This window comes from Lithobates pipiens, unplaced genomic scaffold, assembly GCF_037356315.1.
Source record: "Lithobates pipiens isolate NorthernLeopardFrog02 unplaced genomic scaffold, aLitPip1_a1.2 Scaffold_22, whole genome shotgun sequence".
Lineage (NCBI taxonomy): Eukaryota > Metazoa > Chordata > Amphibia > Anura > Ranidae > Lithobates > Lithobates pipiens.
Window position 1 is genome coordinate 112,488,985 of NW_027507784.1, and position 26,113 is coordinate 112,515,097.

The window sequence follows — 26,113 nt, forward strand, 5'->3', positions numbered from 1 at the left end:
TCCCTGCTCAGCAGAAATTTCGGTGACCCTATATTCTCCTCAGCAGGACCGAACCATCTCCCACCACCAGGGGGATCCTCTCCAACGTTCTCACTCCCTGAGACTGGCACCCATGCAGATGAACTCCTCATGAAGATGTCAGCTCTCCTAGAAAGAGGCCTCGCATCCACTGCAGCGAAAATAACAGGGGACATAAAAACAGACTTCCAAAACCTAGGAGCCAGGATGGAAGCTATAGAACACAAATTTGACATGACAGTCTCCGCTACCAACCAAAATTCGGAACACATCCAGACTTTGCAAGATAGGCTGGACACGGCCTTACTAAGAATTGATGAACTTGAAAACAAATCCAGACGCTATAATTTCCGGGTCAGAGGACTCCCGGAATCCATTGCTGATGCTTCACAAGCTACCCAAGACATCATCAAATCCTTGATCCCAAACATACCACAACATCGCTTGGAACTGGATAGGGTCCACAGAGCCCTGGGACCCCCCCAGAAAGGATGGATCCCCCAGAGACATCATAGCCAAGCCGCACTTTTACCTGGTCAAGGAGGAGATCATGAAACAGTCCAGAGCGATGAAACAACTCTCTTATCAAGGTCATCCTATACAAATTTATGCCGACCTGTCCCCCTCTACAATTCAAAGAAGAAGAGCCCTGAAACCCCTGCTGTCGGTGCTTGCTCAAAAAGAAATAAAATACCGGTGGACATTTCCTTTCGCCGTCAAATTCCAACATAAGGGCAAATTCCAGTCTTTTTCCAGTTTCCAAGATGGAGAAAAGACCCTTCTCTCCCTGATGCTTATTACAACAGAAGCGGACATGGACACATCAAACCCTACTTACAACTCAGCTAAGCGTCCGCCCCCAACTAGCCAGATTACACCCCTGTGGAACAAGCAACAGTCAAAGAGAACAAAAGACCACACTCAGACCTGAGGCGCAGTCTCTCCGCCGATTACTTCCAACTCTAGCCAAGTTTCTACTCCAGGATGGAGTGTTTCCGGGGGAATACCTCCCCCTCCGTTAGGAGCTCTGGCTCCACTAACCTTCCCTGAAGGTTTTCCCCTTGGACTTCATGGTCCATTTCTGGTCCTTCCTTAGGCTGACCTGCTCCCCCTCTGGCCACTGATTGGTTAGCCGCAGGGGGCACGGACATGACCCTACAAACTTATTACTCCCACTTGGTCTTACACGAACTTCCCATATGTCATACTCCCAACCATGATGGACTTCCTTTGACAACAGCTTTCTGATCCCCAGCCTGAACCCTGATTGTCGATCCTTCCTCCCCTCCCTTCCTTCCTCCCCTCCCTTCCTTCCTTACCCCCTTTTTTTTTTGGGGAAGGAAACAAAGATTTTCCTAAGAAGATCTGCAACACTCCATGAACTGTCAGGAGGTCCAATGTGGGGTTTCTTCAAAGTTCTTTAAAGTTTTCCCAAATTTTTTTATCTTGTTGTTTGCATCGAGAGTGTTATACTCTTCAATTTGCATTATCCGTTTTCTTACTGTGCTTTATGACCTGTTAAAAAAAAAAAAAATGTTATGCATAGGCGCCGGGGTGCTGGGCTCGGTGCATGCGCCTCCACCTATCCCGCAGACTACCAATGATCTGTGGGCTAGGTTGTCTGCCCTTAGAAGAGCAGACGCTTCCAGTAGGGGTAACTTCAGGAGGACTACCTGGTCTTCAGGAAGCTGCCTCAAACCTTCCGAGGAGGCCACCTAGGGCTTCTTCTCTCTCTCTCTCTCTCTCTTCGCTCTTCCTTTCCCCCACTTCTGATCTTTCCTCTCTTCCCCTTGTTCTAGTTCTTGGGTTCTCAGTGATCACTTATTATTCATTCTCTTCCCAGTTCACAAGGTTAATGCTTCCGGCGCGGGGCGCCCGCTCAAAAGCTTCACTCATAGGAGGATCAACTGTCGGGCTTCCCTAAAGGTATGTGACGCGGGGTTAGATAGCATCCCCTCTCTTCGTTCTCATGGCTGACCACCCCGGCACTGCACTTAGAATAGCCACTTGTAACGCCCAGGGCCTGAACTCCCCTATTAAAAGGAGAACGCTTTTTGACAGTTATAAATCCCTCAAATTAGATGTGATTCTGATTCAAGAAACTCACTTTCCTAGTCGGTACAGCCCCAATTTCTTGCATCACCACTTCCCTCTGTTTTACCTTGCAAAAACGGAGAACAAAAGGAGTAGCAATTTTATTCTCTAAAACGTGCAATTTCGTCTGGCAGGCGGACTACAAAGACCTAAAAGGGAGATTCATCCTGATTAAAGGGTCAATAGACGGCCAAGTATACTGCTTTGTGTCATACTATGCCCCTAATAAGGGACAACACAAATGCTTCCAGTCTATGATGGCCACCCTCAACCCTCTCCTGGAAGGGACCCCAGTCCTAGGGGGTGATTCCAACGTTGCACTGGACCAAGGCCTAGATAAATCCAACCCATCCAAAAGCAAGCTCACCCGCCCCACCAAAGCCAGCCTAAAATTTGTAAGATTGGTCCATGCTCACGGTCTGGCAGATGTATGGCGTGAAGCCAACCCGACGAAAAGGGATTTCACCCATTATTCTAGCCCTCACCAATCCTATGCCAGGATAGATCACGTACTCCTGCCCACACACTACCTACCCAATGTTGACAACTCCAAGATCATAGACACAGCCCTCTCAGACCATTCCATAGTAACTATCACCCTGCATAACTTGCTCCATAGACCTAAGCATTTCCGCTGGAGACGCAACGAGTATTTTAGCAGATCCCGCTAGGGTGATCGACATTAATAGAGCACTTCTTGAATACTTTGACAACAGAACCGAGGACGTTTCGGCAGAAGTCCTATGAGCAGCCCATAAAGTTTCCATTAGGGGGAAATTCATCCAAATAGCATCAGAGATCAAAAGAGAAAAAGAGAGGCTAACATTCGCAAGCTTAAAAAAGCATATGCTTCCCTCAGGGCTCAACACAAAAAAAGACCCACACAGAATCCCAACTTCTCAACTGGATTCCGCCAGGCTTGAATTAAACCCAGCTCTAACAGCAAGAGCTGAGAAACAATTGAGATGGAGCGGAGCCAAATTTTATTCTCATAAAGACAAACTAGGAACGATGCTGGCTAACAAACTTTCCCCCAGGACAAGACTTAGGACTATCCCTAAAATCTGGACGCATAATCAAATAACGACCTCAGACCCCACTAAAATCATCTCCGCTTTTCTGGAATTCTATACCAAACTGTACAAAGACAACTGACAGGGACCTAATATTCTTATATCGCAATTCCTGGACACCCTCCACATCCCCTCCCTTTCAGATAAACACAAAGCTATTATGGAAGAGCAGATCTCAATAGAAGAGACCCTAGAGGTCATTGAAAACCTGAAGAAGGGCTCTGCGCCGGGACTGGATGGATTATCTGTGCCCTACTATAAATCCTTTTCCAAGACCCTAGCCCCCTACCGGACTAATTTCTTTAACGAAAAGGTGAACGGCTCCCCCCTGAACCCTGACTTAAATTCAGCTTTCATAACTGTACTCCCGAAACCTGACAAAAATCCTGAAGAGGTAGGTAATTACAGACCAATCTCGTTGATAAATGATTTAAAAATCCTCACTAAAATAGGCTAAATTAATTTATCTGTTCTTATATCCACAAAGACCAGGTTGGCTTCATTCCAGGTAGACAGGGACCTGACCAAACCAGACGAACCATAGACGTTGTCTCAATACTCCAATCTAATTGGCCGGGGGGTCCCAAGCAACAGGGCATGTTGCTATCATTAGATATACATAAGGCGTTCGACTCAGTCTCGTGGCAGTACATTTTCATGCTCTTAGAGCAGTGGGGGTTCGGGGAACGCTTTACGGGAATCATAAACGCTCTATACTCTACACCCACAGCCATCATCAGATCACAGGGATATTTTTCCACCCCCATCAAGATTGCTAGAGGCACGAGGCAGGGTTGCCCTTTATCCCCATTACTCTTCGCTATAGCAATTGAGACACTGGCGATAGCAATCGGGACTAATCCCAACATTAAGGAGGTAACCTGTGGGCCTCAGGAACACAAATGCGGCCTGTTCGCAGATGATTTGATACTCTTCATCACCTCCCCACTTATCTCCCTCCTGAATTTATACAAGACCCTGACCTCTTTCGCAAGTGTATCTGGCCTGGAAGTAAACTTCTCCAAATCCCAAGCCCTTAATATCTCTCTTTCCCCCGCTTTGGTAGAATTACTTAAGTCAAACTTTTGTTTTGACTGGAACGATTTTGCTATCAAATACCTGGGCATAAACCTCCCTCCCAAATTTGAATCCCTCTATGCAAAAAACTATCCTCCCATGTATCATAAGTTAGAACAAGATCTTAAATTATGGTCCACACAAAATATTTCCTGGCTTGGTAAAATTAACGCAGTAAAGATGACCTTGATGCCAATACTACTATACCTCTTCAGAGCTCTCCCCATTCCGATAAGGTTAGATCACCTTAGATCTTTCCAAAGCAAAGTTTTGAAATTTGTCTGGGGAGGCTCCGGATAACAAGGAGGGCTCAGCCTCCCGCATCTACACAGATACTACCAGGCTGCCAGATTAGCGCAGTTCTCAGTGATCTACTCTAAAGGGGAGAAACCTGACTGGATACAGATAGAACGACAAGCTGCCCCGCAAAACACCCTAGACTTCTTACTCTGGACTCCCCCAAAAAACAGACCCCCAATCTTGGCTCCCACACTATCCCATGCCTTTTCGTTGTGGGACAAGCTAAAATCTAACCCGAACATCACCTCGGAGCTAATACCCCTGTCCCACATTTTCCGGAATCCAAAATTCCCTCCAGGGCTAGATATAAAGGCCTTTCAATGGTGGCTGGACAAGGGGCTGTACCGAATAGGACACTTTTTCTCAACCAAGGGTCCCCTCTCTCTTGCACAATGCATTAGTAAGCTAGACCTACCACAATCGGAAAGGTTCAGTTTAGCCAAATTAGCCATTTCCTCCACAGTATATGGCTAGGCAAACCAAATCCCCCGCAATTCTCCAACTACGAACTCTGGTGTGGTCAAGCCATGGAGCAAAGGGGAGGGATCTCAATCATCTACGCTTCACTCTCACAACCTCAGGGGAAGTCCTCTTACATGCTGGCTTGGGAGGAAGACCTCCAGATCACGTGGAGTCTGGAGTCCTGGCAGTCTGCCCCATCTGCTGCATTTAAAGGAATCTTAAACACCTCCCTAATGGAAGCGAATATAAAAATAATAACCAGGTGGTACTTGACCCCCGCAAGACTAGCGAAGATGTTCCCGACGGCGGATCCTCTTTGTTTCAGGGGCTGCCAACTTATAGGCACAATCGCACGTTTGGTGGGAGTGTCCTAGAGTTAGACATTTTTGGAAGAAAATATTCAACATTATCAAAAAAGTGACAGGATGCGAGCTCTCTAGGACCCCAGAAATGGCCTTATTGAATGCCCACCTCCCAAACATCTCCAAACATAAGCGTAAATTGATCCACTTCATTTTTTTTAGGGGCGAAAATGACTCTGGCTAAAGCATGGAAGCAGCCTTCGGCCTCAGCTAGATTAGCTACAAGGAAAATCTCCTGGATCATGACCCAGGAAAAACTGGCAAGTACCCTCAACGATTCAACACAAAAATTTGAGATGACCTGGGAACCTTGGGCCCAGTTTATGGGTATCTCCATTACTCCTGGGATCCCCCGGTCCAAAATCAAAACCAATATTGATCACTGGGAACCTAACAACCCCCCCTGCTCTCTATCTCTTCCCCCCTCTCTTTCTCCTTCCTTATTCTCTGGGGGTCTATCCCCTCACTCTCTCAGGGTTACTGATCGATTTCTAAAGTGATAAATCATAGTCGGTCTTGGATGTTTGGGGGGTGTGGCCGGGAGCGTCCGCATTATGTGGGAGGGGCCTTATCCTTGCGCAGTTTGATCCCACGAGGGGGCGCTTGGGTAAGGGCTCCTTCCATGCCCGGCTCTTGATGGGCTCGGCCTGGCGGATTGATATTCTACAGCCACGACAGAGGAATACAGTCTTGAGCTCGGCGGTTCCTCTTGGTCATACTCTCTCCCAGCAGAAGAAGGGCTGGTAGCTCATTACCTTTAGAGCCGTTTTAGTTCGTGATACATTGGCGAGTGCCCTTCAAATTTCGGCAAACAAGGAGGCCGGCATATCTCTCTACACCATAAAATTGTCTTTCAACTTCAACTTGTTAGTATGCTGTTTCAGTTACTCTGTATTGTGTACTATGAAAATAAAATACTTTGAAAGTAAAGTGGTCCTAAAGTTTTTACTTCAAATACATTCTCTGCATTAGTGTAAAAAACATTTTAGGACTTGCTGTGCCCCCCTCCCCCTCTAAACACTTAGCTCACTCCTGGATTGATCCAGCGCTGTACCCAACTGCAGTCTTCTCTCCTCTGTTAATCTTCACACAGAGACTGAAAGGCAGCAGCGGGAGCCATTGGCACAGAGACTATCAGGCCAATTCAGTAAGAAGGGAGGGGGGCGGGCCCTGGCAGCATGGTGTGTTTCAATAGATGCATAAAGCACAGCTTGGAATCAATCACATCTTGCACCTATAGCAAGAGGTTTGCTAAGGTGGCAGACACAAAAGAAGAGGAGCCGAGAGCGCCAGCAGGGGACCCCAGAACAGGAGGGTTCAGGGCCACTCTGCTGCCTGTAAACGCCTGTGTGTGCTGAAAAAAAAAAAAAAAAACACAATGCCTGTAAAAGCAAAATTTGATCAACTCTGTGTGCATGAGCCCTTAAGATCCAGACAAGTGATGCATATAAATTAGATTCCCAAGTTGATAATAGAAGCAAAGTTTCTAACAAGCCATAATTTTGCAAGAGTAAGTCAAAGCCACAACTCTGTTCATCACTTTTGAATAGGGTTTTTGATCCATGCAAATCAAGAGTCCATATTAATGGTCAGACCCAGGGTCAGTGAGAGCTTTAGCAAAATGATCCAACGTCTCTTAGCCCTTGTACAACACAGACATTCCGACGGAAAATGTCCGATCGGACAGTGTTGTCGGATAATACGACCATGTGTGGGCTCCATCAGACTGTTTCCATTGGAATATCCGACCGACAATGTTTTAGAGCTGGGCTATAAAATTTTCCGACAACATGATCCGATCGGACTTTGTCCGATCGTTTGTAGAGAATTCTGATCGGACAAAGTTCCACGCATGCTCAGATCAAATTACGAGACCAAATCTATTGGCTACTAGCATGAACGTAGTCCCGTCGTAACAAAATTACGTCATCACGTTACGAACGATCGGATATTCCGACAACTTTGTCCAACCGTCTGTATGCAACACCAGTTTCGGACAAAATCCCACGGATTTTGTTGTCAGAATGTCCGACCATGTGTACAAGGTGTTAGAAGTACTTTCAACAAATACTGCAATATAGAATTGAAGCAGGAAGCTGGTTTTCACTTACCTGGAGCATAACAACAACAGTCTTTACTACATTCCACTGCGATTTCCTTCCATCCACAATTACAGTAAACCCCCGGGCTTTACACTTATCACTGCAGGAAACAAACAAATAAAAGGTTACAGGTTAGAAAACAATGAGTAAAAGGCTTCACCTTTGGAACGTTACACCTGTATTTAGGTTGTGACATGTAAAACATTCCAATACCTACCCCTGCTCACCCCCGTGAAAGAGGGTGGGGGTTTCTATCCCCGCACCCGCTGTCACATTCAGAGAATCATCAGGGCAGTGAGGACCTTCGCCCCTACAGTTATGTCATTCTTTCAAAGCAATTTGTTAATGAAGAAATTAAGAGTCACATCTGCCACCATGGCAGTCAGCTTGTAGTTCTCAATGGACTTCTATGGCGCTGATGAACACCCCAAAAGTCCATTGACACTTCCTCTCGCTTTCAAACAGTGATCCACTGTACATTCTTGTTCTGCAAAAATACGTGCATGTACTTTTTTTCCAGAAAACAGAGTTCCTGTTGTCAGAATACAATAGCACAGCAGGAGAGATCCTTGCATCCACATCTCTTGCCGTGATCTGTGAGTTTTTTTTTTTTGTTCAATCCGCTGATGGAAAAAAAAAAAAAAAAAAAAAAACACTCAATATGTATAACCTACTTAAAACTTATTCTAGCAGAGGTCAGCAACCTACTGAATAACTGTGGTTTATTGTAACAAAGCAAAAAATATAAAAAATCCTCTTGGCTCAAGTATTCTGGTGAATTTCCGAGGCCTAAACACTGCCATATGATCCTTTATTAATAACTTTGGATGCCATTAGTGGTAACAAACATCCAGACTATTTTATTTTCCATTTCACACTGGAGGCGTTTTTCAGGCGATATAGCTCTAAAAATAGCGTCTGTAAAGCACCTGAAAAAATGCTTCCCCTGCAGCTCCAGTGTGAAAGCCGGAGTGCTATCACATTGGGGTGCTGTGCTTACAGGACTTTAAAAAATGCCCTGCAAGCAGCATCTTTGGGGCTGTGGAGGAGCGGTGTATACATCGTTCCTAAACCTCCCCTGCCCATTGAAATGAATGGGCACTGCTGCTGAGGTGCCAGCAAATCGATTCGGCATCGGTACATTTAGGTCACATTTAACCCATTCTTTGGCTGTTAGCAGGGGGTTAAAAGCACCCCACTAGCAATCAAATAGCGCAGTTAAAACGGCACTAAAAGTAGCGGCGCTTTACCGCTAACCTGTGGCCTGTGGCTCAGTCTGAAAGTGCTCTTATTGATTTGCCTATTATTACAGCATGCGGCTCAATAACTAATTGTAAAGAACTCTTTGCCATACTGAGGGTGACATGTAACACACACACACACACATTCTTTTATTATACAGTGCCTTGCGAAAGTATTCGGCCCCCTTGAACTTTTCAACCTTTTGCCACATTTCAGGCTTCAAACAAAGATATAAAAAATTTTTTTTTTGTGAAGAATCACCAACAAGTGGGACACAATTGTGAAGTGGAACGAAATCTATTGGATTTTTGAAACTTTTTTAACTAATAAAAAAAATGAAAAGTGGGGCGTGCAAAATTATTCGGCCCTCTTGCGTGAATACTTTGTAGAGCCACCTTTTGCTGCGATTACAGCTGCAAGTGGCTTGGGGTATGTCTCTATCAGTTTTGCACATCGAGAGAGACTGAAATTCTTGCCCATTCTTCCTTGCAAAACAGCTCGAGCTCAGTGAGGTTGGATGGAGAGCGTTTGTGAACAGCAGTTTTCAGCTCTTTCCACAGATTCTCGATTGGATTCAGGTCTGGACTTTGACATGGCCATTCTAACACCTGGATACGTTTATTTGTGAACCATTCCTTTGTAGATTTTGCTGTATGTTTGGGATCATTGTCTTGTTGGAAGATAAATCTCCGTCCCAGTTTCAGGTCTTTTGCAGACTCCAACAGGTTTTCATCCAGAATGGTCCTGTATTTGGCTGCATCCATCTTCCCCTCAATTTTAACCATCTTCCCTGTCCCTGCTGAAGAAAAGCAGACCCAAACCATGATGCTGCCACCACCATGTTTGACAGTGGGGATGGTGTGTTGAGGGTGATGAGCTGTGTTGCTTTTACGCCAAACATATCGTTTTGCATTGTGGGCAAAAAGTTCGATTTTGGTTTCATCTGACCAGAGCACCTTCTTCCACATGTTTGGTGTGTCTCCCAGGTGGCTTGTGGCAAACTTTAGACGGGACTTTTTATGGATATCTTTGAGAAATGGCTTTCTTCTTGCCACTCTTCCATAAAGACGGTACAAAGGGTAAACCGCGCTACTCAAACAGCAAAAGAAAGTAACCTATAAGCAGCAACCCTAATCGTAATACTCCGATATCAAACTAAATAGGTGAACAAAATGAGCTGCACTAAAAACAAAAAATTATATACCTAAAACCTAATCCAGAACTATACCGATAGATATAGAAAAGAACAATATTAAGTGACGAAATTATAATTAGTAAACAGTATACATAAATGTTATCATATCATCATATAAGTGAATATAGTGTATACTAGATCTAAAATGAAGTCAACATAAATCCTAAAGAAAAAAACCCCCCCACAAAAATTAATGTATATTAAAACAAAAATTGTGTGTGCTAAATCTAAACCAATAAAATTAGCAAAAATAGTATTCAAAGGCAATAAAGAGTTCATATATAATGAAGAAAAAATTGTCCAAAAAGTATTGTTGATTCCTCAAAAATGATATTAAGGTGCAAAAATATCCACAAATGCGTGTATATAGAAAATAATCAAAACAATCCTCCACCAGTGAGAAGAGGGGCCGCTTACCAGAGTTTTAGATCCCAGTGTTAGTGAGATCAGTAAGGCAACAGCACAGAGGTTTCTGGATAAACCGTCACAGGCACCACACCATTTGCATCTCCAATACGAAGGCTCCAATCGGGAAACGAAGGTATCGTAAATTGCTGACACCACGCTGCTTCTATCTCCAATACGAAGCCTCCAGTCAGGAAACGAGGGTATCGTGGATCATGTATAAAAAATCAAAGGCACTCGCATAGCGTAAAACCACTTGGTTTAATGAAATAGAATAAAAAAAATTTACACTCACATATGTATAGAAAAAACGATCACATAAAAAGCGAGCCGGCCGGACTCGTGTGCCGCCCGCACTTCCTGGTTGGGCGTAGAACGCGGAGACGTCAGAACGCCTATCTCCCTACGCGCGTTTCGTCACGAACGGACGTGTTCACGGGATGCTGTAGTTCTCTGCAGTTCATCCAGAGGGATCATGGGCCTCTTGGCTGCATCTCTGATCAGTCTTCTTGTCTGAGCTGAAAGTTTAGAGGGACCGCCAGGTCTTGGTAGATTTGCAGTGGTCTGATACTCCTTCCATTTCAAAATGATCGCTTGCACAGTACTCCTTGGGATGTTTAAAGCTTGGGAAATCTTTTTGTATCCAAATCCGGCTTTAATCTTCTCCACAACAGTATTACGGACCTGCCTGGTGTGTTCCTTGGTCTTCACGATGCTCTCTGCGCTTTCAACAGAACCCTGAGACTATCACAGAGCAGGTGCATTTATACAGAGACTTGATTACACACAGGTGGATTCTATTTATCACCATCAGTCATTTAGGACAACATTGGATCATTCAGAGATCCTCGCTGAACTTCTGGAGTGAGTTTGCTGCACTGAAAGTAAAGGGGCCGAATAATTTTGCACGCACCACTTTTCAGTTTTTTATTTGCTAAAAAAGTTTAAAGTGGTTGTATACTCCATTTTTTAACTTTTACCTACAGGAAAGCCTATAATAAGGCTTACCTGTAGGTAAAAAAAATACCTCCTAAACCTGTACGGTTTAGGAGATATTCCCCTCGGTATGCGCCGCTGACTGCAGCGGCGCAAGCGCACAAGGGGATTCTCGGCCTGAAAATCCGGCAGTGGCCGGCCGGCCGGAATGAAATCTCCCGCGCGCATGCGCGGGAGTGACGATATCGCGGCTCCGGCCACTCACAGCGCCGGAGCCGCGATACCCGGAAGAAACGCCGAGGGAGCATGTCAGCTCCCTCGGCGTGGATCGGGCCAGATGTCGGGGCCTCGTTCGAAGGTAAGTATTTCATAATGAGCTAGTATGCGGTGCATACTAGCTCATTATGCCTTTTGCTTTGCAGGTAAAAAATAAAAATAAATGTGCGGGTTTACTACCGCTTTAAATTATCCAATGGATTTCGTTCCACTTCACAATTGTGTCCCACTTGTTGGTGATTCTTCACAAAAAATTTAAATTTTATATCTTTATGTTTGAAGCCTGAAATGTGGCAAAAGGTTGAAAAGTTCAAGGGGGCTGAATACTTTCGCAAGGCACTATATATACACATACATATACACACACATACACGCACAGTTTTTTTTTATTCTCTCCTCCTTGTGATTCACTGAATTTTTTCCCTTCTAGTTTACTTATTTACTTAGAACAATATTTCCTAAGTTACCCAAAAAGGACTTACCGGTATGAGGCATACTAAAAGGAGAAGTAGGCCCAAAAGAGCTTCTGTAGGTCACAGGAGTGCACTTAGTCACTTAGCCAGTCCAGACTCTGAAGGAATCCCAACTTTATTGTTGGGATCCATCCAGATGTCTGAATGGCAGCTGTCTCAGCCTAAACCAGCTGCTCCCGCCATCTGCAGCCAGGTCTTCCAATGGAGGGGAAGCAGGGCCGTCTTTAATATAGATTGGACCCTGGGCAAAATTTTTCTTGACCCCCCCCCCCCCCCCATGCAATTTCCCTCTCCACCTACTCTGAGACATACAATAAATAGCAGCTTGACTTAAAATCAGTTTTCTGTATCAGATCAGGCAGCAATTGCGATTGGTTGCCAGCAGTTACAGCATATCATTACTGCTAAGGCCCCTTTCACACTGGGGCGGTGCGAGCGTCGGCGGTAAAGCGCCGCTATTTTTAGCGGCGCTTTACCGTCGTTTTAGCGGCGGTCTGCGGGCGCTAGCTTTGCCGGCGGTATTGCCGCGCTGTCCCATAGATTTCAATGGGTAGGAGCGGTTTAGGAGCGGTGAATACACCGCTCCTTCACCGCTCCAAAGATGCGGCTAGCAGGACTTTTTTCACTGTCCTGCCAGCGCACCGCTCCAGTGTGAAAGCCCTCCGGCTTTCACACTGGAGTGAAAGGGGCCGGTTTTTTTCAGGCGCTACACAGGCGCTATTTTTAGCGCTGTAACGCCTGAATACCGCCCCAGTGTGAAAGCAGCCTTACTGACTGGTTGCTAGAGGTTACAGCACACATTACGGCTCACTGATTAGTTGCTAGAGGTTACAGCACATCACCTCCTCACAGCAGGGGAGCATGATATACATAGGAATGCCACCTTTATTTACATATCAATGCTGCCAGCCGCAGCTATTTACTCAGTATTGTCACCGCTATTTACATACAAATTCCGGTTATTTACATGTAAATACAGGGTCTGCAGGTGAGTCATCTGCACACAACAATAGGGCAGAGCTGGGCAGCATGAGTACCAGCACTTCACACTGAGATATCGGGACACAGCACAGGAATAAAACTTCAAGGGACAAGGGAATTTAAACCTGGATATTTGACAAGTATGAAGCAGCTGTTTTGGGCCCCACAACAATGACAGGGCCCAGGGCAGCTGCCCCTTTTGCCCTTCCTTAAAGACGGCCCTGAGGGGAAGATCAGAGAGATGATGACTGACAGTCACTGGTTCTGAGCTCAGTGAAGACCCGAGAGATGAGCAATCAGTAGCCTTTAATCGCTCAGTTCTCGTTCTTAAAGAAGTGGGGGACAGATGCAATATTGGACTGATCCTGCATTCACCTAGGTATGATTGCTTTATTTTTTTAAATCCACACGTCTCTTTAATCTTATTTCTAGTAGTGCAAAAAGAAAACAATGTTTAATTCAAGAGTGAGAAAAAATAAAGTGTCTGAGGAATTTACATTACTTGCCACACTGATGTATTACACGGAATCATACTGTGCATTCCAGCATGGAGTGTTCGTATTCTGAACAGAGCTAAGAACAGAACAATTTGTTCAGCAATGTTCCAACAGTCACCTGCATAGCTTTGTATCATTTTAGGAGATGAGATATATCTGACTATATAAAACAATTGTGATATTTTTGTTGAAACCCATGAAGACCTGGTCTAAAGTATATCATTTGGCAAACCAGTGCTCTTTAAATGATGGCAGGAAATTTAAAATTTTCATTTCTATTGGAACACAGCAAACAAAATTCTAGATTATGGATCAGTGTTTCAATATCAGTAATCGGTGTTCCACGTGTAATCAGTGTTTCAAGATCAGTAAGAATTTTTCTTGCTTTTATTTATGTATTTTTCCACATTTATTACATGGTGTAAAGAATAACTCCAGGTATGGATATTTTATATATAGTTACATTGATCCAGCTTGAACCAATTTAACTATCGATATATCATAAGGTTTTTTTTTGCCTTGTAGTCTGCTCTCAGCCAGCAGGCGTGAATCCAGAGCTTCAACAGACTTCACTATGCTTGAAAAAGGAGCGTGCATTCCCCACTGTGACACGGCACATGCACCGAAACGCGTCACATTGCATCTTAGTCCACGTTGATGTCACTCGGTTTAGGCTGCGTTCCTCGGGCTATAAAGAAGTCACGGACCTTTTCCCTCCCACCTCCTGGTGCATGGTCAGCAGAATACCCAGCGTGCTTCCACTGCACACATCCAGCTTGATGCCCCAAACCTCCATGATGAGCTTGTTTTTAATTCGGTAAGTGTGAGTGGCCCATACTTGGACTATTAATATACTGGTCTTACTACACTTAAAAGGCGCCTTTCCTCTGTTCTTACCTCCTATGGACATATCATACTTGGCCAATGCCCCTGGAACCTGGAAATCATTTAAGCAGGCATTGCTACTGCAGTGATCTCCACTTGCTTCCAGGTCTCAGGCCAAGCAACTGCTCTTTTGCATTGTGAACACAGGAAGGTGGCCGCTGTGTACGGGAACCATTCAGAGGATGCTTTGCATTTTCTGAATGAATGCCTATGTGGTCGCCGATTGGACAAGGTGGAGAGTGTGATGTCACCTCAAAATGCTTTGCATTGATGGAAATTCTATGAATGGCACCAGTGCCAAGCTGCCAGCCCTCCATAAAGCACAGAACGGGACATGAAAGCAAGTGTAGATCAGTGAAGAAGCGGTGTCTACTACAGGGACTTTCAGCTTCCAGGAAGCATTAAGGAATGCATAAAATCTACTGCGCTTATAAGAACTTGATATATTTAAAGGTCACCATAAACTAAAATGGAGAGCAGACAGTACAAGGTGCCTGCTGTTATCTACATTAAGAATTTCTCCTGTACCCCACTTAGATATGTTTCACTAACATCACCTCTAAACCTTGCTAACTGCTGATCTCGTTTCCAACGAGAATGTATAAGGCACCAGTAAAGGCACCCAAACTTGTTGGCACTGGAGGAGCTTAGCCATTAGCGCATAGCTTTATGTGGTCCCTGAATATGGCATATTTGCACATTATGACACATATACAGTATCTCACAAAAGTGAGTACACCCCTCACATTTTTGGAAATATTTTATTATATCTTTTCATGTGACAACACTGAAGAAATTACACTTTGCTACAATGTAAAGTAGTGAGTGTACAGCTTGTATAACAGTGTAAATTTGCTGTCCTTTCAAAATAACAACGCACAGTCATTAATGTTTAAACTGCTGGCAACAAAAGTGAGTACACCCATAAGTGAAAATGTCCAAATTGGGTTCAAAGAGATTTTGTGTGGCCACCTTTATTTTCCAGCACTGCCTTAACCCTCTTGGGCATGGAGTTCACCAGAGCTTCACAGGTAGCCACCGGAGTCCTCTTCCACTCCTCCATGACAACATTGCAAAGCTGGTGGATGTTAGAGACCTTGCGCTCCTCCACCTCACATTTGAGGATACCCTACAGATGCTTAATAGGGTTTAGGTCTGGAGGCGTGCTTGGCCAGTCCATCACCTTTACCCCCAGCTGCTTTAGCAAGGCAGTGGTCAACTTGGAGGTGTGTTTGAGGTCGTTATGTTCGACCACTGCACTGCTCCGAAAGGGAGTGGATCATGCTCTGCTTCATTATGTCACAGTACATGTTGGCATTCATGGTTCTCTCAATGAACTGTAGCACCCCGGTGCCAGGAGCACTCATGCAGCCCCAGACCATGACACTCCCGCCAACATGCTGAGCTGTAGGCAAAACACACTTGTCTTTGTACTTCTCACCTGGTTGCCCCCACACACACCATCTGAACCAAGTAAGTTTATCTTGGTCTCATCAGACCACAGGACAGGGTACCAGTAATCTATGTCCTTAGTCTGCTTTCTTTAGCAAACTGTTTGCGGGCTTTCTTGTGCATCCTCTTTAGAAGAGCCTTCCTTCTGGGACAACAGCCATGCAGACCAATTTGATGCAGTGTGTGGTCTGAGCACTGACAGACAGTGACACTGACCCCCCACCCCTTCAACCTCTGCAGCAATGCTGGCAGCACTCATACGTCTATTTCCCAAAGACCACCTCTGCATAGGACGCTGAGCGCGTGTACTAAACTTCTTTGGTTGACCATAGCTAGGCCTGTTCTGAGCAGAACCTGTCCTATTAAGCCGCTGTATGGTCTTGGCCACTGTGCTGCAGCTCAGTTTCAGGGTCTTGGCAATCTTCTTATAGGCTAGGGCATCTTTGGGTACAGCAACAATTCTTTTTTCCAGATCCTCAGAGAGTTCTTTGCCATGAGGTGCCATGTTGAACTTCCAGTGACCACTGACCAGTATGAGAAAGTGAAGTGAGAGCGATAACACCAACTTTAACACACCTGAGACCTTGTAACACTAACGAGTCACATAACACCGGGGAGGGAAAACTGCTAATTGGGCCCAATTTGGAAATTTTCACTTAGGGGTGTACTTACTTTTGTTTCCAACGGTTTAGACATTAAAGGGGTGGTAAACCTTCCGTTTTTTTTTACCTTAATGCATCCTATGCATTAAGGTGAAAAAAATCTGACCTCTAACCTGGTTACAGGCCCCTCAGCCCCCCACCCCAGTTTAATTACCTGAGCCCTCAAAAGTCCCGTGCCGAGAGCGTGCTGGCTTCTTGGCTCGGTCTTCTCGGCTCTTCATTGGATAGACTGATAGCAGCGCAGCCATTGGCTCAATCTGCTGTCAATCAAATCTAAATGATGCGGCTGCCGGGGGGGTGAGGTTATCTATTGCAAAGAGGACCAGAGATAGCGGCTGTGGGACCCCAGAACAGCAGGATCAAAACGAACGGTGGAGGCAAGTATAACATGTTTGTTATTTAGAAAAAAATAAAAACCTATACAACCACTTTAATGGCTGTGTGTTGAGTTATTTTGAGGAGATAGCAAAATTTACACTGTTATACAAGCTGTACACTCACTACTTTACATTAAAGTGTAATTTCTTCAGTGTTGTCACAAAATGTGAGGCATGTTCTCACTTTTGTGATATACTGTAACTGCTAATATACCCTCCTCCAGCGTTATGATATCTGTACATCTCATTGTTCCGTCCAAGACGGCTGACATTTTCTGGCGGTCTTCTTTCGGGTCCACAACTGGGCAGCAGCAGATTATGTAATTCCTGAGCATGAGCACTAGAGTTACATCGTCTCGACACCCAGCTCCATTCTCACTATCCTTCAGATGCCAGGAATGAGCCCAATGTGTACACTGCACATGTACCCTGTACACATAAAACTTAGAAAAAAATAATTACTAGGTGCATAAAAGTAAGACGTTTTTCAGGCACCAGTAACAGAGTGGAACAAAATAAGAGGTGGTCACAAAATAGGCTTGCCTGACTAGTAAACTATGTATTTTGTGGCATCTACTCTTTGGCAGGACACTTTCTTTTAAGTTTAAGGCCTCATGCACACTGGGCATAAAAATGCTGCTTAAGCAGGCGTTTGGTAATTTTTCTCTATTTCAGCCTATGTGTCCAGGCATGCACATTTGAGCGTTTACAGACTGAAACCAAAAACCCTCCACAATTGTGTTTTTGAGAAGAGCTTCCGACAGTAAAAAAACATTTGACGCACCTAAACATGCCAAAATGCCAAGGTTTAGGTGCATCAAGCATTTTAAAGTGCACATTTTTTTAAGTGTTTTGGGGGAAAACACTTCTAAAACGCAAACGCGCCTAAACATGTGTACATGCTCCATAGGAGTGTTTTTTCTGCCCGCAATTCTGGCATTTTTTTCTGCTGCCTAGTGTACATGGACCCTAACACTGGTCTGCTTTAGTACCCAAGTCTTCTGGCTATGTTTTGGAGATATTCATTACATTGCTGTAATGTGTCATTTCATATAACCAATGGAAGGTAATACATTAGTAATTCTCCCCCAAAAAACTTCAAAGTATTCATTAAAAATAAATATTGTATGAATAGTAATGTCTACATATAGAGATACACAACAATCATTAAAATAGCAAATGTGAGGTTTGGGGAGAAAAAAAAAACCAAAAAAACAACTTTAGTGGAAACAGGTGGGCACAATTCTGGTAAATAGGAGGAAGTAATATTTTATAGAAAGGAAGGGAGGCAGCTTGTAATAGCATCTATCTATAAAAAAATGATTTCCATCACTGGAAGTGTACAAACCCAGTCCACCCAGCTTGGTTGCTTCTATTTAAAATAAATCTATCACAAAGCAAAATACCTAAATGATTAGGCTCTGGTGGAAGCAGACATGCCCCTGACTCATACACTTACAAAGTGACAGTAACCCTGTTAACTGAGTCACTGTCCCAAAACTAGTATACAGAAGATGAATCAGTGTCTGCTTCCACCAGAGCCTCTGCACTGCTCATAGAATTCATTTTACATTAAAAAAAGAATACAGTACTATGTATATCCAAACCATCTCCCATTCTAAAATATGATCACATTGGCAATGTTCAATAAACTTTATAGTTCCAAGTTGCATGGGAATTTTTTTGTCCTCAAGCCATTATACAAGAAAAGCTGCAAAATTCAAATGCCAACATAAAATAAACACAATTGATGCAAGTGACATTTAAACCCTGCCAAACTCCTCCCCTAACCCAAAGTATGTCACAGTGAGCAGTCTGGAGCGGTGTTAATGCCACCTGCATCAATAAAGTGTATTTTATGTCAAAATAAAGTAGCTTTTCATATTTTATATATAAAAAAAAAAAAAATATATATATATATATATATATATATATATATACACATACACACATTCACACACTGTATATTGTCTTTTTTCCCCCTTGAATGTACTAAGGCTTGCAGTGATCATGTCGAATGGCACTTTTGGAATTTTTTATAATATATATATATATATATATATATATATATATATATATATATATATATTTCAGAGAAAGGATATACCTGTGGTCAAAGCCCAATAGCTTGTACATGGGATCTCAGCACGGGTATAGCTTTTCTCTGTTGTAACGTAGGTCAGTGACCAGACTTGAAGCTAGCAGCTCCCGCTACTACATAAGTCCCTCGATCGCCAGCTGAGACACATTCGGTCGCGCTTCACCAGTCCAGGGATTTGAAATCCCTGCGGCTTGATCTCCTAAAAGTACCTCATAGAGGTACAAATAAGAGCCATTCTAACTGCTAATGCCATCGCATGGAGGGGGTGGGGAGGGGTCCATTGGAAGTTCACCTTCAGATTTTTAAGGTGAACTTAGGCTTCATGTACACTGCTGCTGGTAAATGGGCGTTTAGGAGCAGTTGGGTGTCTTTATTCAGCTGCCCCTGAACTCTCCTCTGTGTTATATTATCAGTACATGTACACAGGGTCCTTTATAGTCGTTTCTAGGCAGTTGAGTTTAGAAGCATTTTTTGGAAAGCAAAAAAATGCATTCAGGACAAAATGGTCCAGAGGCATTTGAAACATCAAATGCCTGTAAGAGCGTGTAAATGCGGTTCAATGTAAAAAAAAAATTCCATGCGTCAACGCGGCATTGAAATGCGGCACAACGAACGCTTTTATACGTCGGTTACTATCTGTCAAGTTAAATCGTTCAGGAGAGGTTTTAAAACATCCCGTGCACATGAAGCCTTACACTTTAAGCATGTATGGCAGTATGTATGAACTAAGTGCCCATTTAAACTACCGCGACTTGTCAGGCGACTTAGCCGCCTGACAAGTCGCGCTCCGTTCTGTACTATGGAACCGTTCTAATAGGAGCGACTCAAGTCACTCAGACTTAGAAAAAGGTTCTTGTACTATTTTTGGGGCGACTTCGGGCGACTTGCATTGACTTCTATACAGAAGTAGTTTTGCAAGTCGCTGCTGAAGTCGTGTGCAGGTCGCATCTGTGAGTCGTGCTGCAAGTCATGTCGCCCCTGTGTGAACCGGCACTTAAAATCCCTGTTTCCATTGCATAGTTTGCTGGAAAAGGGTGTATAGCAGTGTGCAGGGGGTCCATCCAGAATTTGTACTGGTTTTCTTTCAGCTTCTAACTAACCAGCTTGTTCAATTAAGCTTTGACAAAAAAACCTGGAAGCTGATTGGTTTCAATGTAAAGCTGCACCAGGGGGGCACTAAAAAACAGTCAGATGCTCCTATTGCTCCTATTTGCAGGGAGCCTTCGAGTGATGTTCCAGCAATGCCAGCAGCTGAAAAGGGAAATGATTATTTTCCATGCATGGATATTTAGAGGTTTCATACTTAATGGCAGGGTAAACGTAAACAAAATAGCATTAGTAAATAGCATTATTATTTTCCTGCTTTTTTTCTTTTGTTAAGTTCTATTTTATAAACAATTAAAACTTTTTTTTGTTAATATATGTGTAAAAATATTCGCTAACATACATTTACACATTTCACATTGAAAAAGCGTTAAATTAACCACTTCAATACAGGGCACTTTCGCCCCCTTCCTTCCCAGCCCAATTTTCAGCTTTCATCGCTCTAGCGCTTTCAGTGACAATTGCGCGGTCAGGTCATGCTACACTGTACCCAAATTACATTTTTATCATTTTGTTCGCACAAATAGAGCTTTATTTTGGCGGTATTATTCACGTGTCCGTTTTTTATTTTTTGCGATATAAGCGCAAAAAAGCGGAAATTTGGAAAAAAAACAATATTTTCTTTTTTCTATTTTAAAAGAAATCCAATAAAATCAAATTTTGTCATAAATTTAAGCCAAAATGTATTCTGCTACATGTTTTTGGTAAAAAAAATTCCGTTAAGTGTATAATAATTGGTTTGTGTGATCACGGACATATGTACGCAAATGATCATGTACATATGTGTGCAGGTGATCACGTATATGTGTGTGCAGATAATCATTGGAACATGTGATTTTAGTGGGACATATGTGGGGGACATGTTTTTATTATTAGGGACATGTGTTTTTATTATTTGGGGACATGTATGTTTTGGGGACATATGTGGGGACATGTGTTTATACTGTGTGGTGTGTTTACACCGTGTTGTGTGTTGACACTAGACTGGTGATCAGTGAGTAAAAAGCTGTAAAAAACAGCTCATACTCACTGATCATCAGCCGCCTGCAGCGATCTGCTCTCCTCTCCTCAGCGATGACTTCTGTGTGAGGAGAGGAGGAGCCAATTGCCTAGCAACCGGCTGTTTGTTTACATCACGACGGCCGTGATTGGACACGGCCGTCATGTGATCAGGAGGGCCAATCAGAGAGCCCTCCTGCCGATCTGAGATGCGCCGTGTCCGGGTGACACGGGCGCATCGGGATCGCGCTGCTGCGCGGGCACGCACGCGCGATCGCGCTCCTTCTGATGGACGTTCCTGAACGTCCTATCAGAAGTAGACAGCTCCCACCCGGCCGTATATGTGCATTGGCCGGGTGGGAAGTGGTTAAAGAGGAGGGCCCGTTTAAAAAAAAAAAATTTTTAAAAGTCAGGAGCTGCAAACACTGTAGCTGCTGACTTTTAATAAGCACACTTACCTGTCCAGGGCGCCCGCGATGTCGGCCGCCCGAGGCTGACCCGTCCCTTTCGTCTCGGGTCCCGGCGCCGCCATTTTGGCTAAGGGAAACAGGCAGTGGAGCCTTGTGGCTTCACTGCCCGTTTCCTACTGCGCGAGTCACGCGGCGCTTTGTGAATGGGACGCGCTGAAGATGCCGCATGGAGGAGAGAAGATAGAAGATCTCCGCGGAGGAGGAAGAGGCAGATTAGGATGATGTGCCTAGCAACAGGCATTTCTGGTAAGTTAAAAAAGAAAAAAAAAATTCATTTTTTTTTCTGATTTTTTTCTAATTTTTAATGTATTTTTTTTTTCAGGGTGGCCCTCCACTTTAAAAACAAAATCATATTTATTTCATTTGTAAATAACTTTTCAATGCTTTATACCATTGCTGACAGCTGAAGTTAAAACAAAACAGTTGCGGTAGGCATCGGTAATTGGCATCTGCGAGTAATAAAAAAAAATAAAAAATAAAAATAAAAAAGGTATTGGTACTTGTACTCATTGTAAAAAAAAAAAAAAAAAAAAATGGTATTGGTGCATCCCTATTTATAGCGGAAAAAAAAAAAAACGCAGAGGTGATCAAATTGCCACTAAAAGAAAGCTCTATTTGTGGGGGAAAAAAAGGACATCAATTTTGTTTGGGTACAGTGTCGTATGACTGTGCAATTGTCAGTTAAAGCAACGCAGTGCCGTAGCGCAAAACATGGCCTGGTAGGGAAGTGGATAAATCCTTCCAGGGCTGAAGTGGTTAAAGTAGGCCTTTCTGTAACTTGCCATGTTGACAAGGTAAATTATTGATGTCATAATGCATAATTGTATAATTTTAAACTAATTTTAAACAATAAACAAAAACTCTACATTAACCGGTTCCCGACCAGTGCACGCTGATGTACGTCGGCAGAATGGCACGGGCAGGCAAATGGGCGTACCCATCTGTGCGCTCGCGCGCTGGTCGGGACCCCCGCGAGTCCGGTCACGGGTCCCGCGATCATCTCACGGGGTGGCTGAACGAGGAAATGCCGTTGTAAACAGCATCTCCCCGTTCTGCCTAGCAACTAGTGACGCTGATCTCTGCTCCATGTGATTGGAGCAGAGATCATTGTTCACTAAATTAAAACCCAGCCCCCAACAGTTAGTAACACACCCCTAGGAACACTTAACCCCTACACTGCCACCCACTGGTTAACCCCTTCACTGCCAGTGTCATTTACACAAGAATCACTGCATTTATATAGAAGCGATTGCTGTATAAATGCCAATGGTCCCAAAAATGTGTCAAAAATGTCCGATGTGTCCACCATGTCGTCGTAATAAAAAAAATGATTAAAAAAAATGCCATAAAACTATCCCCTATTTTGTAAACGTTACAACTTTTGCGCAAACCAATAATCGCTTATTGCGATTTTTTTTTACCAAAAATATGTAGAAGAATACATATCGGCCTAAACTGAGGGAAAAAAATGTTTTATATATTTTTGGGGGATATTTATCATAACAAAAAGTAAAAAATAATGCGTTTTTTCAAAATTGTCGCTCTATTTTTGTTTATAGCTCAAAAAATAAAAATCGCAGGGGTGATCAAATACCACCAAAAGAAAGCTCTATTTGTGGGAAAAAAAGGACGTCTTTTTTTGGGAGCCACGTCGCACGACCGCGCAATTGTCAGTTAAAGCGATGCAGTGCCGAATCGCAAAAAGGGGTCTGGTCTTTGATCAGCAAAATGATCCGGGGCTGAAGTGGCTATACACGCTCAAGGTAATGCTTGAGCTTTAAAAAAGTAAAGTTCCTAGACTGATCTGATGTCATCAGTCTGCTGCAGGCAGAATGAAGCATATTCTCAGTCTTCTCTTCCCCAGTGAGACTCCATTTTCCCAGTTCAAGAACTGCACAGACATCAGAATTTACATGATTGTGTTCTCTGAGCCATCTCAGTCCAGGAAACAGATGCTGACCCAGAAGACTGCCTGAACAAAAATGGTACTGGGATACTAGGAGGACAGCTAGGTGAAGCTATTGTCTGGAGAAGTATTGTGAACTATTAGGTAGGCCTTAGAGGGTGCAAATTTCTTTCCTGCAACCACGGCTATTGCAGCTGCTAACAAAATCACAAGTAAATCCAACAGGCTGGTTGTACCAAAGTTGATCGATCAATAAACTTGATACATTCAGTCTACCCATACAAGGTTCAAATCTCAGACGGCTCTTGCTGAACTGGACGAGATTCGAACTGTCTATGGCCAGCCTTAGAGGGGATAAATACCCATGTTAAACATATAGATTGATTACCATGCATGCACTTAACATGAGAATACACACACACATATAGCATTTTTTTTTTAACCAGTCTTGTGATCCTGGCAGCATTGGCAACCCCAGCCTGAAAACAGACAGACAATGGTGGAGCAGTCATCAGTGAAGAAATGTCCCCTTTTTTATTCTTCCTCTAAACATGTTCACAGTGTTAGACTTAACCCTGATAGGCTCAGAATGCTTACCATCTCTCCCGGTCTGAGTACTGCCATATAGGGAATCACAGAAGACTGATGGCAAGAAACATTTGGGTACTAATGCTACCACACACACACATATCTAGCTAATGGTGCAATTTATCAGCCAATCACAATTCTTGATTACTTATCTGGCAAAGGGAAAGTCACTGGAGGGAGTTAATTAAGGATTATTAGAGTAAATTAAGGGTTATTAGGGGGTTAAACAGAGGAACATTTGTTCATCCCTTTGATCTGCAGATGAAGAAACAGAAACATACAAAAAGAAACATTAGTGTTTCAGGGCTGAGCAATGTTGTTAATAAACATTGCAGGCTGTTTTTTTTTTTGTTTTTTTTTTAGACAGGGAGACCTACTGACAGCTCAAAGCAGTGGTCATCAACCCTGTCCTCAGGGCCCACTAACAGGCCAGGTTTGCAAGATAACTGAAATACATCACAGATGATATCATTAGCTGCTCTGTGATTGCAGTATTCTAGTCAGCATCTCCCCAAGGTACCTGAGGACAGGGTTGATGACACTGGCTCAAAGAACCGAGCCTGAAAGTATCGGTTTCAGGTATCGGTGCATTTGCACGAGTACTGATACTTGTACAAATACTTGGTATTGGCACTGATACTAGTATTGGTGCAACCCTAGCTACAAAACAAGCGATAATTTTATAAAAAGCCCAACATTTTTACTTTCTGTCATAAAACATTTCCAAAAAAAATAATAAAATGTATTCATTAGTTTAGGCCGATTTGTATTCTGCTGCATATTTTTGGTAAAAAAAAAATTGCAATAAGCATATATTGATTGGTTTGCGCAAAAGTTATTGCGTCTACAAAATAGGGAATAGATTTATGGCATTTTTATTATTTTTATTTTATTTTATTTTTTACTAGTAATGGTGGTGATTGGTGATTTTTAGCGGGACTGCAATATTGTGGCGGACAGATCGGACACCTAACTGACATTTTTCAATTTTTTTGGGGAACCAGTGACATTATTACAGTGATCAGTGCTAAAAATATCCACTGACATTGTACTAATGACACTGGCAGGGAAGGGGTTAACATCAGGGGCGATCAAGGGGTTAAATGTGTTTTCTAATTGTATGGGGGACAGTGTGACTGGGGAAATACACAGATCCATCTTCCTGCTCATCTGTGTAATCTCCCCTGTCAGAACGGAGATTTGACATGTTCACACAGGCAGATCCCCGTTCTGTCACTGCGGGGAACGATCGGGGGTGGCCAGCAGACATGGAGTCCACCGAACCCACTGATCAGCTCCATCGCTGGCCAATGGGAGCGAGATCCAGAGCAGACGTATAGCTACGGCGATTCGTGGGATCGTGCAATATAGGGACAGTGACTGGTTGGCAAGGTGGAACTTTATCCATAACTTCTTCATAAAAAATAATGTTCTTTAGCAAGAAAAGTACATTCCACATTAGTACTATTACAAAAATTAGTTTGCGCTGTAAATGTCCTCCAGCAAAGCTCCTGTTTCTTCTTGCTGGAGGCTGCTATTTTGCTGAAGCTCAGAGCCCCTAAACAGCAGTAAGCCCAAGCAGAATTAAATCCATCAATTTAACAATTTAAAAAAAAACTGTTACATGCCTGGAATGCTGTTACATTCAACCAAACTGTCAAAAGGCTGGTGTCATAGCTGACCACATGTGCAGCACCATGGCCGTTGCAAATTCCTTGGCTGTAAAAGGATAGGAAGGTTGAATTCCACTTTACAGCGACACTAAAGTCTTTTTTTTTTTTTTGTAAAAAACAAAACAAAAAAAACAAACATGTTATACTCACTTGCTCTGTGAAGTGGTTTTGCACAGAGCAGCCCAGATCCTCCTCTTCTTGGATCCCTCGTAGGCACTCTTGACCCCTCCCTCCTGCCCCCACTGCAGGCAGCTTGCTATAAAGACACCCGACCCAAGCCACAGCTGTGGCTCGGTCCCGCACCCTCTCCCCTTTCATTGGCTCAGTGACTTTGATTTGAGCGACAGCAGTGGGAGCCATTGGCGCCCGCTGCTGTGTCCCAGCCAAGCAGGAGGAAGAGTCC

General features: G+C 43.6%; 1 protein-coding gene across 2 annotated transcripts in view; it reads right to left on the reverse strand.

The window, feature by feature from the left end:
* SESTD1 (SEC14 and spectrin domain containing 1) overlaps nucleotides 1-26,113 on the reverse strand; it is a 228,202-nt gene that overhangs the window by 117,953 nt on the left and 84,136 nt on the right. For both annotated transcript variants that reach the window (XM_077448108.1, XM_077448109.1), the window contains exon 4: nucleotides 7,498-7,588. In XM_077448108.1, the coding sequence (XP_077304234.1) occupies nucleotides 7,498-7,588 (91 nt within the window). The remainder of the gene's footprint in view (nucleotides 1-7,497; nucleotides 7,589-26,113) is intronic.